General features: G+C 38.0%; 1 protein-coding gene across 1 annotated transcript in view; it reads left to right on the top strand.

The window, feature by feature from the left end:
• The window catches only part of ACMSD (aminocarboxymuconate semialdehyde decarboxylase), a 95,486-nt gene extending 86,308 nt beyond the window's left edge, over nucleotides 1-9,178 (top strand). Inside the window, exons 9-10 of the mRNA XM_044242591.1 lie at nucleotides 4,344-4,442; nucleotides 8,179-9,178. Of these exons, the coding sequence (XP_044098526.1) occupies nucleotides 4,344-4,442; nucleotides 8,179-8,241 (162 nt within the window). The 3' untranslated portion in view covers nucleotides 8,242-9,178. The remainder of the gene's footprint in view (nucleotides 1-4,343; nucleotides 4,443-8,178) is intronic.
• The last annotated feature ends 6,100 nt before the right edge of the window (nucleotides 9,179-15,278 follow it).

The raw sequence follows: 15,278 nt of genomic DNA, 5'->3' as shown, positions 1-15,278 counted from the left end.
ATACTTAGGAATAAATCCAACTGAAGAAATGCCAGACTTGGACACTAAACTATAAAACATTGTTGAAGAAAACTACAGAAGACCTAAATAAATGAAAAGACATCCCATGTTCATTAAGGAGTGCACTTGTTAGGAGCACTAGGTGATGTATGGAAGTGCTGATTTGACCTAAAAGATTCAATGTAATCCCTATCAAAAAAACAAACAAACAAAAAAAAAAAAAACAGGTGCCTTTGGGGCCGGGGGGCAGGAACTGACAAGCCAATCTTAAAAGTCATATATAAAAGCAATGGACCCAGAATAACCAAAACAATGTGAAAAAGAGGGACAAATTTGAAGGATTCACACTTCCAATTTCAAAACATTCTATGCAGCTACCATAGTCAGAACTGTGTAGTACTAGCATAAGAGACATTTTGAAGACAAGTGCCAATCCAATTAAATGAGGAAAGAATAGTCTTTGACACAACCGGATATCCACATGCAAAAAATTTAAATTGTGCCCCTTATGTACATGCTACATAAAAATAAACTCCAGGGACGCCTGGGTGGCTCAGTCAGTTGAGCCGCTACCTTTGGCTCAGGTCATGATCCCAGGATCCTGGGATCGAGTCCTGCATCCGGCTCCTTCCTCAGCAGGGAGCCTGCTTCTCTCTGCCTCTGCCTGCCACTCTGCCTGCTCGTGCTCTCCCTCTCTCTCTCTCTGACAAATAAATAAATTTTTTTTAATAATAAATAAATAAATAAAAATAAAAAGAATAAACTCCAATAGGGGCCTCTGGGCGGCTTTGTCAGTCAGACGTCTGACTTCAGTTCAGGTCATCATATCAGGGCCCTGGGATCAAGTCCCGCATCAGGCTCCCTGCTCAGCAGAGAGTCTGCTTGTGCCTCTGACTCTGCTGTTCCCCCTACTTGTGCTCTCTTTGTCTCTCTCTCAAATAAATAAATAAATAAAAATCTTTAATCAAATAAAATAAACTCCAATAGAACAAAGACCTAAATGGAAGAGCTAAAACTACAAACGCTTCAAAGAAAATATAGTTGTAAATCTTTGTGACCTTGGTTTAGGAAATAATTTCTTAAATATGATGCCAAAAATATAAGCAACTAAAGGAAAAAATCAGATAAACTAGACTTCATCAAAATGAAACTTTTGTACTTCAAATATATGTCTAGTAAAGTGAAAAGACAACCCATACAGAAGAAAATATTTATAAATTTATGTCTAATAAATCTCTAATATTCAGAAAATATTTTAAAATTCTTACAATCTAACTATAAAAAGAAAATACAGGGGCTTTGGCCACCTGGGTGGCTCAGCAGTTAAGCATCTGCCTTCAGCTGAGGTTATGATCCCAGCATCCTGGGATCAAGCCAGGAATCAGACACCTTGCTCAGCCTGCTTCTCCCTCTCCAGCTCCCCTCTGCTTGTATTCCCTCTCTCACTGTCTCTCTGTGTCAAATAAATAAATAAATAAAATCTTAAAAAAAAAAAAAAAGTGGGCGCCTGGGTGGCTCAGTGGGTTAGGCCGCTGCCTTCGGCTCAGGTCATGATCTCAGGGTCCTGGGATCGAGGTCCACTTCGGGCTCTCTGCTCAGCAGGGAGCCTGCTTCTTCCTCTCTCTCTGCCTGCCTCTCTGCCTGCTTGTGATCTCTCTCTGTCAAATAAATAAATAAAATCTTAAAAAAAAAAAATTAAAAAATTAAAAAAAAAAAGTAAACACATGGGCTTGAATAGACACAAAGGATCAGAATAGGTATTTCTCCAAAGACAAAAATGGCCAATGAATGCATGAAAAGATGTTCAACGTAATTAGTCACTAGAAAAGTGCAGATCAAAACCACAGAGAAATACTCCTTTATACCTACTATGATGGCTCTAATCAAAAAGATGGATAATAACAAGAACTGATGAGGATTTGGAGAAACTGGAACCCTTATGCATTTCTGGTGGGAATGGACTTACCATATGACTCAGCAATTCCACTCCTAAGTGTATATCCAAGAGAAGTGAAAACATGCTCATGGTAAAAACTTGTATAAAAATGTTCAGAGTACTAGAGGGTATTATGCTAAGAGAAATAAGTCAACCAGAGAAAAACAATTATCATAATTTCACTCACATGTGGGATTTAAGAAATAAAAGAGGATTATAAGGAAGAGAGGGAAAAATAAAATAACCCGAAATCAGAGAGGGAAACAAACTGTAAGAGACTCTTACCTATAGGAAACAAACTGAGGGTTGCTGGAGGAGAGGTGGGTGGGGGAATGGGGTAAGTGGGTGACAGACATTAAGGAGCGCACATGGTGTAATGATATATATATATGATATATATATTATATATATATATATAAAACACTAGGTGTTATATACAACTGATGAATCACTGAAGTCTACCTCTGAAACTAATAATATACTATATGTTAATTTTAAAAGATGTTCAGAGCAACATTATCATAAAAGTCAGAAAGTAGAAACAACCCAAGTGTCCATCACCTGCTAAGGGATAAGCAAAATATGGTACATCTATACATTGGAATATTGGCAATTCCATAGACACAGAGGATAAATTAGTTTACACTAGGAAGGGAGGAAGGAGGGAATGGGGAGTGCCTGCTAATGGGTATGGGATCATCTTTGGTGTGATAAAAATGTTCTGGTGGGAATTATTACACAAATTCATAAATACACTAAAATGCACTGAATTATACATTCAAAAGGCTAAATTTTAAGTTACGTGAATTATTTTTTAAAGATTTTATTTATTTATTTGACAGAGAAAGAGAGAGCAGGGGAGGGGCAGAGAGAGAGGGAGAAGGAGACTCTACCTGCTGAGCAGGGACCCCGATGTGGGGCTCAATCCCAGGACCCTGGGATCACCAACTGAGCCAAAGGCAGACACGCGAACAACTGAGCCATCCAGGCGCCCCATGAATTACATTTCTTAAAGGCAGGCAGGGATCTCCTCCATCTCCTAATCTTCTTTTCAGAGGCAACTAATGTTATTTGTTTCATGAGTACCATTCCTGAAATAGACTGTATACATACAAAAGAGAAAGACAAAGAGAGCACAAGTAGGGGGAACAGCAGAGTCTTGGGATCAAGCCCCGCATCGGGCTCTCTGCTCAGCAGGGAGCCTGCTTCCCCCTCTCCCTCTGCCTATCTCTCTGCCTACTTGTGATCTCTCTCTCTCTCTCTGTGTCAAATAAATATCTTTTTTTTTAAAGATTTTATTTATTTATTTGACAGAGAGAGATCACAAGTAGGCAGAGAGACAGGCAGAGAGAGAGAGGAGGAAGCAGGCTCCCTGCTGAGCAGAGAGCTCAGGACCCTGAGATCACGACCCGAGCCGAAGGCAGCGGCTTAACCCACTGAGCCACCCAAGCGCCCCCAAATAAATATCTTTTAAAAAATGTTTTTATTTTATTTTGATAGATTGCCATTACTGATTTAATATCTCTCTTACTTATAACATTATGAGTTCTCTGAGGACAGGGACCATTTCTGTTTGGTTGACCAGGATAATTAGATTCTAATACACTGACTGACATACTGCTTTATATATTTGTTGATGGACAAGCCTGTACTGCTTTGTTATACAAAGCGTCAAACGGAGATTCAAAGTGACAACATTCAAAAAAAAAGACAACTATTCAGTTTGTAGAGATTAGAATTCTTTGGGGATTGGTTTTTGTTTATCTTTACTTTTCATCCAGTTGTGGGGTTTTTTTGTTTTGTTTTGTTTTGTTTCCCTTTTCAACTGCAGCATGTTTTCAAAAATTACGTGATCAGGGGCACCTGGTCGGCTCAGTCCATGGAGTGTGCAACTCTTGGTCTCAGTTTGAGCCCCACATTGAGTGTAGAGCCACACTGGGCTCTCTGCTCAGCAGGGAGTCAGCTTCTCCCTCTCCCTCTGCCCCTCCCCAAGGCTCATGAGTCCTCTCTCCTCCCCCCATCAAATAAATAAATAAAACCGAAAAAAAATTATGGGATCAATTGCAGTGTGTCATTCTAAGAAATATAGAATCCTTAATTTCATCTGCAGATATCAACATGTTTTATTAAATAGATGCTTACTTCTTATATATTTCAGTTACTCAAAAGAGGAAGGAAGGGGGCAGGTGGATTCGCAACTTTAAGAAACCCAATAGCGACACCTGCTGGAGAAAATGCCAAAATATGCTTTGAATCCATTAAATCAAACATTTTAGATCAGTTTCTTTCCCTTAACTGAAAGGATTTGTTATCTTATCATAGGAGTGCTTGTAATAAGTAAATATAATTATATTTAGGGAAGGTTCTTTGATCCTTCATCAAGTTACAGTTAAAATTTTTTTTTCAGGATAAAGTCATTTTGGGAACTGATTACCCCTTTCCACTAGGGGAGCTGGAACCTGGGAAATTGATAGAGTCCATAGAAGAATTTGATGCAGAAACAAAGGTATACGTCTTTTGCTTCATGGTTTTCTTCCTGAGTTTTTCCACTCAATTCTTTGATTTCAGAGTACTTTCAAATATGACAACAAAGAACAAGGGAAACATTATGCTTAATATTCCTAGAATTGTTACTAGAAATAGTGGAAATATTAAAGGGCAAAGGAAGATGTGGTGTATATATATACAATGGAATATTACTCAGCCATAAAAAAGAATGAAATCTTGCCATTTCCAGTGACACAGCTGCAGCTACGGAGTATAAAGTTAAGTGAAATAAGCTGGTCAGAGAAAGACAAATACCATATGATTTCACGCAAATGAGAAATTTAAGAAACAAAACAAACAAAAGAGAAAACATAAGATGAACCAAGAAAAAGACTCTTAACTATAGAGAATAGATGGTTCCCAGAGGGAAGATGGTTGGAGGGATGGGTGAAATAGGTGGTGGGGATTAAGAGTATATTTATCTTGAGAGCACTGAGTGGAACAACTGAATCACTACATTGTACCTGAAACTAACTTTATGTTAACTACACTGGAATTAAATTTTTTTAATTATTTTTTAAAAGCTGAAAGTCCTAGTACAACTAAATTCATAGAACCAAAAACAGAAACTATAGAGAAGCATATCATAGTATTTATGCTTGTATGTTAGATAAACAAGAAAGATGTCTAAGTTTTTCTTTAACATTTCTGTAACAAATCTACCAATTTCAAAAACTGTAATGATTCTGGTTATTTAGATATTGATATTAAAGTCTTGACTAACAAATACTCAAAGAACCAGAACTCTCAAGTAACGATTTTTTAATTTTGGCATTTGATTTTTAGTGTGGGTAAATGATACTAAAATGTACTATAATGCTGCCACTGCCTATTCTGCCCCTTCAGCTTATGAACCAAAATGAGTTTAAAATCAGAATCCATGTCCTCAGATCCCCTCTCCTTTGTCATTCCCTCTCCCATCCCACCCATACCCCACAATAAAACAAGTTCTTCCTAAGGGATTCACTGCAAATCACAACTGAGGTCAAGGGTGGCCAAAGATGAAGACACAGGGACATATAAACTCTTAATGAATCTTATAAAAGTCTCAGTCATAGGGCGCCTGGGTGGCTCAGTCAGTTAAGCGTCTGCCTTCAGCTCAGTGACTCAGAGGTCCTAAGATTGAGCTCTGCTCATGGGCTCCCCACTCAGCAAGGAGCATGTTTCTCCCTCTCCCTCTCCACTTCCCCTCTCCCTGCTCATGCTCCCTCTATCTTTCAAATAAATAACCTTTTTAAAAAAAAAAAAGTCTCAGTCATAATCCTTTTGCATAATTCCTGGCTTCCTTCTAAACTAGAATCCAAGTTCCCTTAACCAAAATTAAACTGAAACCAAATTACCTTAAGTCTCCTGATTTGATCTTTACCAGATAATTATTATTATTTTGTGCCTCTAGTTCTTTATTTTATGTGCTTATGACTTTTAAGGTCAAAATTAAAAAAAAAAAACTCTTACATGAAAACATTACGCTCACAAATTCATGATATTCTATATAAGGTTACTATAAAATTATTTATAATAAAATACTGAAACAATCTACAGGATAACAGTTAAATAAATAATATATCCATACAATGGAATGTATATACCCATAAAAAAATTAAAAATCAATTCTGAAAGTATCTTAAGTTTAAAAAGCAAGGTACAAAACAACGAATACAGTGTACTTCCATTTGTGTTTAATACACTGTCCACTTGTGAAAAAAAGTCCATATACCTAAATATAAGTATTTGCTTATATATGCATAAAATATCTCTGGGAAAGAAGACAAGAAACTGGTAACTCTGGAAGAAAAAGTACTGGTTGGATGGCAGTAGTGAAAGGAAGCATCTACAACCTTTGAATTTTGAGCCACATAATTTGTGGTCACCCATTTGATGACCACATCAGCACTGGGAGGTAGACAGGAAGATGCATTCCACCATGTAAATGCAGAGGAGGAAAACAAGATTTAGGTGCTGGGTGATTTGCCAAAGGCAATATTAACTGTTAGATTATAGCATATGGACCCAACACCAAATCCAACATGCAAAAATGTATCTTCTTCAAATGATAGTTGGTACCAACCTATTTTTAAAAGTAAACAGTTTTCTCTTCTAAATCTTCCCTTTAAGATGGGGATGGCACAAATGTGTATCAGGGAAGAACCCTGAGTATGAGGTCCCTGCCTCAAATCCCTCACTGTCCAAGGCTGTGTAAGAACCCTGAAGTGATCAAAATATATAGAGATGCATTAATATCCACAGATATTACACAACCCTATGCATGTTTGCTTTTACTCTCACCTACATGGGGCCCTTTGCAAGCTGGACATATATCTAGAAGTTATCCCTTTAACTCACAGTATTTTTTTTTTAAGGTTTTATTTCTTTCTTTCTTTGGGGGAAGGAAGCATGTGCACATGAGCAGGGGACAGGCAGAGGGAGCTGCAGAAACCCCCCCAGCAGGGGGGCTCAATGCGCAGCTCCATCTGGGGACTCCAGGATCATGACCTGAGGTGAAGGCACAGGCTTAACCAACCGAGCCACCCAGGTGCCCCAGCTCACAGGAGTTCTTTCTGTAGGATTGAGCTCGTCTATAACTGGAAAGAAACTGAAGAAAAATTTGGCAGGCCTTTTTTCATCTGAAATCTACAAATTTACATATTTGCATATTCTGAGGTGCTTCATCTACCACTTCTCTTGTGCCAAACTAAAATACCTTTTGTTCAGGCCATGTGAAGGGACAACACCTATGTCTAAAAACTGGAGGATGTCTAGATGACTTCTGGGCACTATTTCTAGCTCACCTGTCCCACAGATCTAACCTGTACCTTTTCTCTATTAAGTTGACCTTGAACAACACAGAGTTAGTAGTGTTGACCCTTTTATCAAAATCCACATATAACTTTTGGCTCCCCAAAAACTTAACTACTAATAGCTTGCCACTGACCAACCAAAAAGCCTTACTGATAACATAAATAATTAACACATATTTTGTATCTTACTTGTATCATATACTGTATTCTTTCAATACCTAACCTTTTACAATTTTTTCAGTAATTCTAGGCTACACAGTTTGTCTGTGAGTTTTTTCAAATTGTCACGAGTCTCTGAAGAATTTTCCAATATATTTATTGACAATATCCACATGTAAGTGGACCTGCACAGTTCAAACCTGTGTTGTTCAAGGGTCAACTGTATTTGTCTCTAAATAGTCCTTGAAACCCATTAGAGAGTCCTACAGAGGTTTCTAAAGAAGGGCATTTTTCCCTAAGGGGGCTTTCCCCCTTCTAATTGTCCTTTCTTCCCATGACCAAGTCTCAAGCTTAAATTTTAAACGGTGAGGCAGAACAGGGGTCAAGAGATTTGTTGTTCAGTGGTGCCTGGATGGCTCAGTGGATTAAACGCTCTGCCTTCAGCTCAGGTCATGATCTCAGGGTCCTGGGATCGAGCCCCACATTGGGCTCTCTACTAAGTAGGGATCTTGCTTCCCCCTCTCTCTCTCTGCCTGCCTCTCTGCCTACTCGTGATCTCTGTCAAATAAATAAATAAAAATCTTTTTTAAAAAAGAATATTTATTGTTTAACCTACTGATATTTTTCTCTCACATTGGGAAATTCATCTTTTAAAAATTCATCTTTTAAAGACATTCAGTAAAGTATTTTGAAATAACCATTAAGTAATACTTTAAAACCTCTCTTTTTTTTTTGCAGGATAAACTCAAAGCTGGCAATGCCCTAGCATTTTTGGGCCTTGAGAGAAAACAATTTGAGTGACTGAATTTACTACAAAGGCAAACATTCAAGAAGATATTTTTTGTTTTTAACTATATATCACACATGCATTACTAAAATCTTATTTTGTGCTATTTTACCCAGAAATAGAATATCCACAAATGTTCTAAATTATTCATAACAAAAATGACTCTCAGAATATGTTTTCATTCTGAAAAATAGCACATTATTTCATGTGCAAATCAAAAATTTCCCAGAACTTTTAAAATTAATGTCAGAAATAAAAAGCAAAAGGTCATTAATGATTTATATGTAGAAAGACCAGACTCATTCTGGAGGGCTGAAGTAGGTTCTCCACTTTGAGCGGGTATATGTGAAAAGGGAGGGCCCCCAAAAAACATTTTTTATTCATTTTTATTCCATTAGCCCACAACTGGGCCAGGAATGCTTTATAATCCAAAAAAATAAGTGATACATAACCTCTAGAGAGGTTATATTCCAATTAAAGAGGCAAGACACATGTTCATGGAATAATAACTAAGCAATACAATGGGAGGCGCAGAAGTTTCAGTAAGAAAAACTCATCTGGATTCAAACTTGGACAGATCTTCACAGAATTTGGGCTGAGTCTCTAAGGATGGACAAGCCTAACTGGAAGGTGGGAAATAGACAAAGAGGTCAAACTATTAAGAACAGGGCTTTCAGACTGAATGAAAACTTACTTATTCTGGAGAAAAGTTCAAGTCTGTAATTTACTTTTACCAGAAGCTCTTTTAGTTTAAAATACTGAGCAAAATGTATAAAGCTAGTTATGGAGATTGAGCAAGGAAATACCAGGTAGCTATGTTCTACTGAGTTCATTTATGGTTGTCCTACCCAGGCTGCTGAAAATGAAGTTGGTCCTGGGAGGGGTAATGAACATCTGTGGATCATATACCTCTGGCTGAATTCTAAAACCAAATACAATTTTTCAAAGTGATCCTCTGGCTTTAAACTCATTCATAGTTCTTTTCCATCTTATTAGTCCAGAAAACCAATGGTTGAGTATTGGCAAGGTGATCTAACTTGCTAAACTACACCTATCCCATTATTTTCGCTTTATTTAGTTCAGTATTCTCTCTCTTTCTGCTCCTCCTGTTGCTTTCTAGGACATTACCCACCCACCATTCTGCTTACTACTACAATCTGCTTCAAAAGAAAAACAAAGTTGAGCAAAATGGCAACATGAAGCATATGTTTTTACTTTTTCCTTCCCCATTCTTTGGGGGGAAATGTCTGTTCTTTTTCATATATTCTACATTTGAATACTTTTAATGTAGTGTTTAATCACTGTTTTATTATGAACAGTAACCTGATCACCTTACTCAATATCACAGACAAATAAAGACACATTAAATAGATACAAACAAGGATATTCATACACACAGACGGTTTATATGATCTGTTAGGGCTGTAGGAGTAGGGATACGAAAATAAACAAGAAGCACAAAAGTCCTTCTCTGATTACACTTCAAATCTGGAGAATAAGATGCACAAGTAAACAAAGGAGAGAGAACAGAAAAAGGAGGAATGGAGACAGAGAAGGAAGGAAGGAAAGCAGGAGGGAATGAAGGAAGGAAATTTTTTTCTTATGCTAACAAACACTATAACGAAATTAAAACAGGGAATTGTATAGGGTGACTAGAGGAAGGATGGGGGAGAAAACATTAAATTGTGGGCCCTCTTTAGAGAGGACTTTAAGACTTAAATGGTAGAACGCCAAGAGCCATGAGAAAGAGATTTCCAGGCAAAGTGAAAAACCTCTGAGGCAGGAAAGAGCTTATGGCAGTTTGTGAGCAAGAAGGAAAGAGGTAGGAAGTGAAGCTGAAAAGATAGCTAGATAACTAGGTCATAGGGAAGAGTTTAGATTTTATATTTAGTTTCCCAGGAAGCCATTGGAGTTATAGAAATAGGTCTGTGAAATGATCTGACTTATGTGTTAAAAAAGAAAAAAAAATTAGCAACTGTGACAATTATTTAAGGGGGTAAGAAAGGTAGCAGGGAGACAAAGCAAGAAATGGTGACTTGGGCAAACTAATAAAATGGGATGTGGTTGTAGATAGAACCAAGAGCACTTGGTAAATGTGAGGACGAGGGAAGAAAGAAAGGAAAGAAATCAAGGTTGATTCTCAGGTATCTGTATGTATGTGTGTATCACACTTTGTCCATCAATCTCCTATATTTGGACATTATATATAATTTCCAATATTTGCCATTAAAAATAATGCTACAAGATTAGAGCCATTTCCCACATCGAGCATAGGAAAAACTCCAACAGCAATTGGATAAAAGATTTATCTATAAGAAAAGGAAATTATGTCAACACATACACACACAAATTCAATCTGATACAGGCACATTTGGGTAGTTCAGTCAGTTAAGTGGCAGACCCTTGGTTTAGGCTCAGGTCATGATCTGAGGGTCCTGAGATTGAGCCACGTGACTGGCTCTGACCTCATCATGGAGTCTGCTTCTCCCTCTCCCTCTGCTCCTCCCCCAATTTGCTCACTCTCTCTGTCTCAAATAAATAATGTGTGTGTTTGTGTGCATGCATGTAGGAAGAAGACCTGAATAGACATTAAAAAAAAAAAAAAGACACACAGGTGGCCAATGACACACATGTTCAACATCACTAATTACCAGACAAATGAAAATCAAAACCAAAATGAAATATCACACTAGTCAGAATGGCTGAAGTAGAAAAGACAAAAAATAACAGGTGTTGGTGAGGGTGTAGAGGAAAGGGAACCCTCATGCACTGTTGGTAGGAATGTAAATTGGTGCAGGCACTCTGGAAAACAGTATGGAAGTTCCTTAAAATACTAAGAATAAAAATACCATATAATCCAGTAATCCCACTTTTGCATATTTACCGAAGAAAATGGAAACACTAATTCAAAAAGATTATGCACCTCTGTGCTGGGAAAACTGGACAGCTATATGCAGAAGAATGAAACTCAACCATTCTCTTACACCATACACAAAGATAAACTCAAAATGGATAAAAAACCTCAACGTGAGACAGGAATCCATCAGAATCCTAGAGGAGAATATAGGTATTAACCTCTTCGATATCAGCCACAGCAACTTCTTTCAAGATATGTCTCCAAAGGCAAAGAAAACAAAAGCGAAGATGAACTTTTGGGACTTCATGAAGATCAAAAGCTTCTGCACAGCAAAGGAAACAGTCAACAAAACAAAGAGGCAACCCACAGAATGGGAGCAGATATTTGCAAATGACAGTACAGACAAAAGGTTGATATCCAAGATCTATAAAGAACTCCTGAAACTCAACACACACAAAACAATCATATAAAAAAATGGGCAGAAGATATGAACAGACACTTCTCCAATCAAGACATACAAATGGCTAACAGACACATGAAAAAATATTCATCATCACTAGCCATCAGGGAGATTCAAATTAAAACCATATTGAGATACCACCTTACACCAGTTAGAATGGCCAAAATTAGCAAGACAGGAAACATGTGTTGGAGAGGATGTGGAGAAAGGGGAACCCTCTTACACTGTTGGTGGGAATGCAAGTTGGTGCAGCCACTTTGGAAAACAGTGTGGAGATTCCTCAAGAAATTAAAAATAGAGCCTTCCTATGACCCTGCAATTGCACTACTGGGTATATACCCCAAAGATACAGATGTAGGGAAAAGAAGGGCCATCTGTACCACAATGTTTATAGCAGCAATGGCCACAGTCGCCAAACTGTGGAAAGAACCAAGATGCCCTTCAACGGACTAATAGATAAGGAAGATATAGTCCATATACATATGGAGTATTATGCCTCCATCAGAAAGAATGAATACCCAACTTTTGTGGCAAAATGGACAGGACTGGAAGAGATTATGCTGAGTGAAATAAGTCAAGCAGAGACAGTCAATTATCATATGTTTTCACTTATTTGTGGAGCATAACAAATAGCATAGAGGACAAGGGGAGATGGAGAAGAGAAGGGAGTTGAGGGAAATTGGAAGGGGAGGTGAGCCATGAGAGACTATGGACTCTGAAAAAAAATCTGAGGGTTTTGAAGGGGCAGGGGGTGGGAAGTTGGGGGATCCAAGTGGTGGGTATTGAAGAGGGCACAGATTGCATGGAGCACTGGGTATGGTGCAAAAACAATGAATACTGTTACACTGAAAATAAATAAATTAAATAAATAAATAAATAAATGAATAAAGATTATGCACCTCTGCATTCACTGCACCATTATTTATAATGACCAAGATATGGAAGTAACCCAAGTGTCCACTGGTAAATAAATGGATAAAGATGTGGGATATGTTCTTCTCCTACCCCCTTAAAAACCATAAGTGACTCTTAATCTCACAAAACAAACTGAGGGTTGCTGGGGGGAGGGGGGTTGGGGGAAGGAGGATGGGGTTATGGACATTGGGGAGGGTATGTGCTATGGTGAGTGCTGTGAAGTGTGTAAACCTGGCGATTCACAGACCTGTACCCCGGGGGATAAAAATATATTATATGTTTATTAAAAAAATTAAAAATTAAAAGATGTGGGATGTGTACATACATATATATGTTACATACTATATATTTAATTACATGTGTAACATATATAATATTCCATTGTGTGTATATGCATAACATATATAACAGTAAATGTTATGTATATTACACACACACATGCAGGTGTGCACACACCATGAAATAGAACATTACTCAGCCATTAAAAAGAATGAAATGTTGCCACTCATGACAACATGGATGGACCTAGAGGGTGCTATGCAGTATTTATTGAGGGCCTATTTAGTGCCAAGAATCATTATAGGTGCTGGGATAATGTAAAAACAAAAAAGATTCTTGCCCTCAATTGTGCCTATAATCTAGTGAGGGAGACAGGTATCAGTTAAGCAACAAACAAATATAAAATTGCTGCCATAACAAGAGCTAGAAAGGAGAGACACATAGGAGGTAGAAAGTTTATAAAAAGAAATTTTAATTATTATAGAAATTTTAATTTTTATGTAAAAATAAAATTTAATTAATCATAACCGGGAAGAGACTTTTCAGAAGAAATGTTGTTTGAGCTGTGATTGGAAGCAAGAGGTGAGAGGTAAAGGGAAAGAGGTGAAGAGGAGAGCGGGAAGAATATTTGAGACAGAGGGAAAAGCATTAATGAAAATCTTATGGCAGGAGAGAAAAGACAGCAAGAAATAAGACCACTGAGACTGGTGGTGAGAAAACAAGACGTGGGGCGCCTGGGTGGCTCAGTGGGTTAAGCCTCTGCCTTCGGCTCAGGTCATGATCTCAGGACGCTGGGATCAAGCCCCGCATGGGGCTCTCTGCTCAGCAGGGAGCCTGCTTCCTCCTCTCTCTCTGCCTGCCTCTCTGCCTACTTGTGATTTCTCCCTCTCTCTGTCAAATAAGTAAATAAAATATTAAAAAAAAAAAAAAAGAAAGAAAGACGTTTTTGGTAAATGTGGTAAGTGGCAAAATCATGTGGGGTTACAGTTCAGCTAAAGAATTTTATCTGTCAAAAAGCAATGAAGTCTAAGTAGGGGAAGACATGCTGGAGTTAAATTTTGAAAAGATCCTTCTGGCTCTAAAACAATACTGCTCACATCCCGAATCTCAAAATTCTCTCGGGAAAATCACTCTTTCAGCCTTTTCGCTCTTTCGTCATCTAATATACAAACTTCCCCAAAATATATCCATGAAAAAAAAAAAAATCCAACACCACCATCAGATTCCAGAGGACATTGATTCACAGCCATCCAAGCATTTCTCTTCCTTATACGGTACCCTTCCCCATCATTTTGACCTCCCCTAAGAAAGAAATCAGATCTGACTCAATTTTTTTTTAAAAGATTTTATTTATTTATTTGACAGAGAGAAATCACAAGTAGGCAGAGAGGCAGGCAGAGAGAGAGAGAGGGAAGCAGGCTCCCTGCTGAGCAGAGAGCCCGATGCGGGACTCGATCCCAGGACTCTGAGATCATGACCTGAGCCGAAGGCAGCGGCTTAACCCACTGAGCCACCCAGGCGCCCTGACTCAATTTTTATTATCCAATCAAAAAACATCAACTTATATTCCAGGTAATTAAGATTAACTTAATGAAAATAAATACACACTTTGTATTTGCTTAAGAGAAGATTCTAAGGCTTTTTTCCAATCAAATTGAATAAAATTAAATGTTTTAAATATAAAACACTGCTCACTTTTATTAAGTACCTAAAATTTTTAGGTTTTTTTGAAAAGTCAATACATGATTATGTTAGAATAGTTCAAAAAGATCAGGGGCACCTGGGTGGCTCAGTGGGTTAAACCTCTGCCTTCGGCTCAGGTCATGATCTCAGGGGCCTGTGATCGAGCCCCGCATCGGGCTCTCTGCTCAGCGGGGAGCCTGCTTCCCCCTCTCTCTCTGCCTGCCTCGCTGCCTACTTGTGATCTCTCTGTGTCAAATAAATAAATAAAATCTTTAAAAAAAAAAAAAAAGATCAAATTCAGGGGCGCCTGGGTGGCTCAGTGGGTTAAAGCCTCTGCCTTCAGCTCCGGTCATGATCCCAGGATGCTGGGATCGAGCCCCGCCTCGGGCTCTCTGCTCAGCGGGGAGCCTGCTTCCCTCTCTCTGCCTGCCTCTGTGCCTACTTATGATCTCTATCTCTGTCAAATAAATAAATCTTTAAAAAAAAAAAAAAAAGATCAAATTCAACCTTTCCCAGAAGGAACCATTTTTACCTATTCTTTTGGATATTCTTGCAAAGATCATCGGTGATTATAGAAGCACTTAATTGAGCAGATTCCTTTGTTCACTTTACCCAGTGACATCTTGTTTTTTTGTTTCTACTTAATACCTTGGTGGTCATTCCACATATAAGCTGCCTTCTTTTTATAAGAGTCTATCTTAATTTGGTAACTTTAGTTTGGATGCATTCTAAAGCTCTACAATTTTAAATCTAGTTCACAAATTTTACATCTTTGATGTCCCAATTTATATCTTTTTATCTGATGTATCCATTAACAAATTATTATAGTTACTGTTAATACTGCTTTTGTCTTTTAA

This window comes from Neovison vison, chromosome 3 (assembly GCF_020171115.1).
Source record: "Neovison vison isolate M4711 chromosome 3, ASM_NN_V1, whole genome shotgun sequence".
NCBI classification, from domain to species: Eukaryota; Metazoa; Chordata; class Mammalia; order Carnivora; family Mustelidae; genus Neogale; species Neogale vison.
The sequence above is the reverse complement of the archived record's forward strand: the minus strand, read 5'-3'. Positions and strand labels throughout refer to the sequence as shown.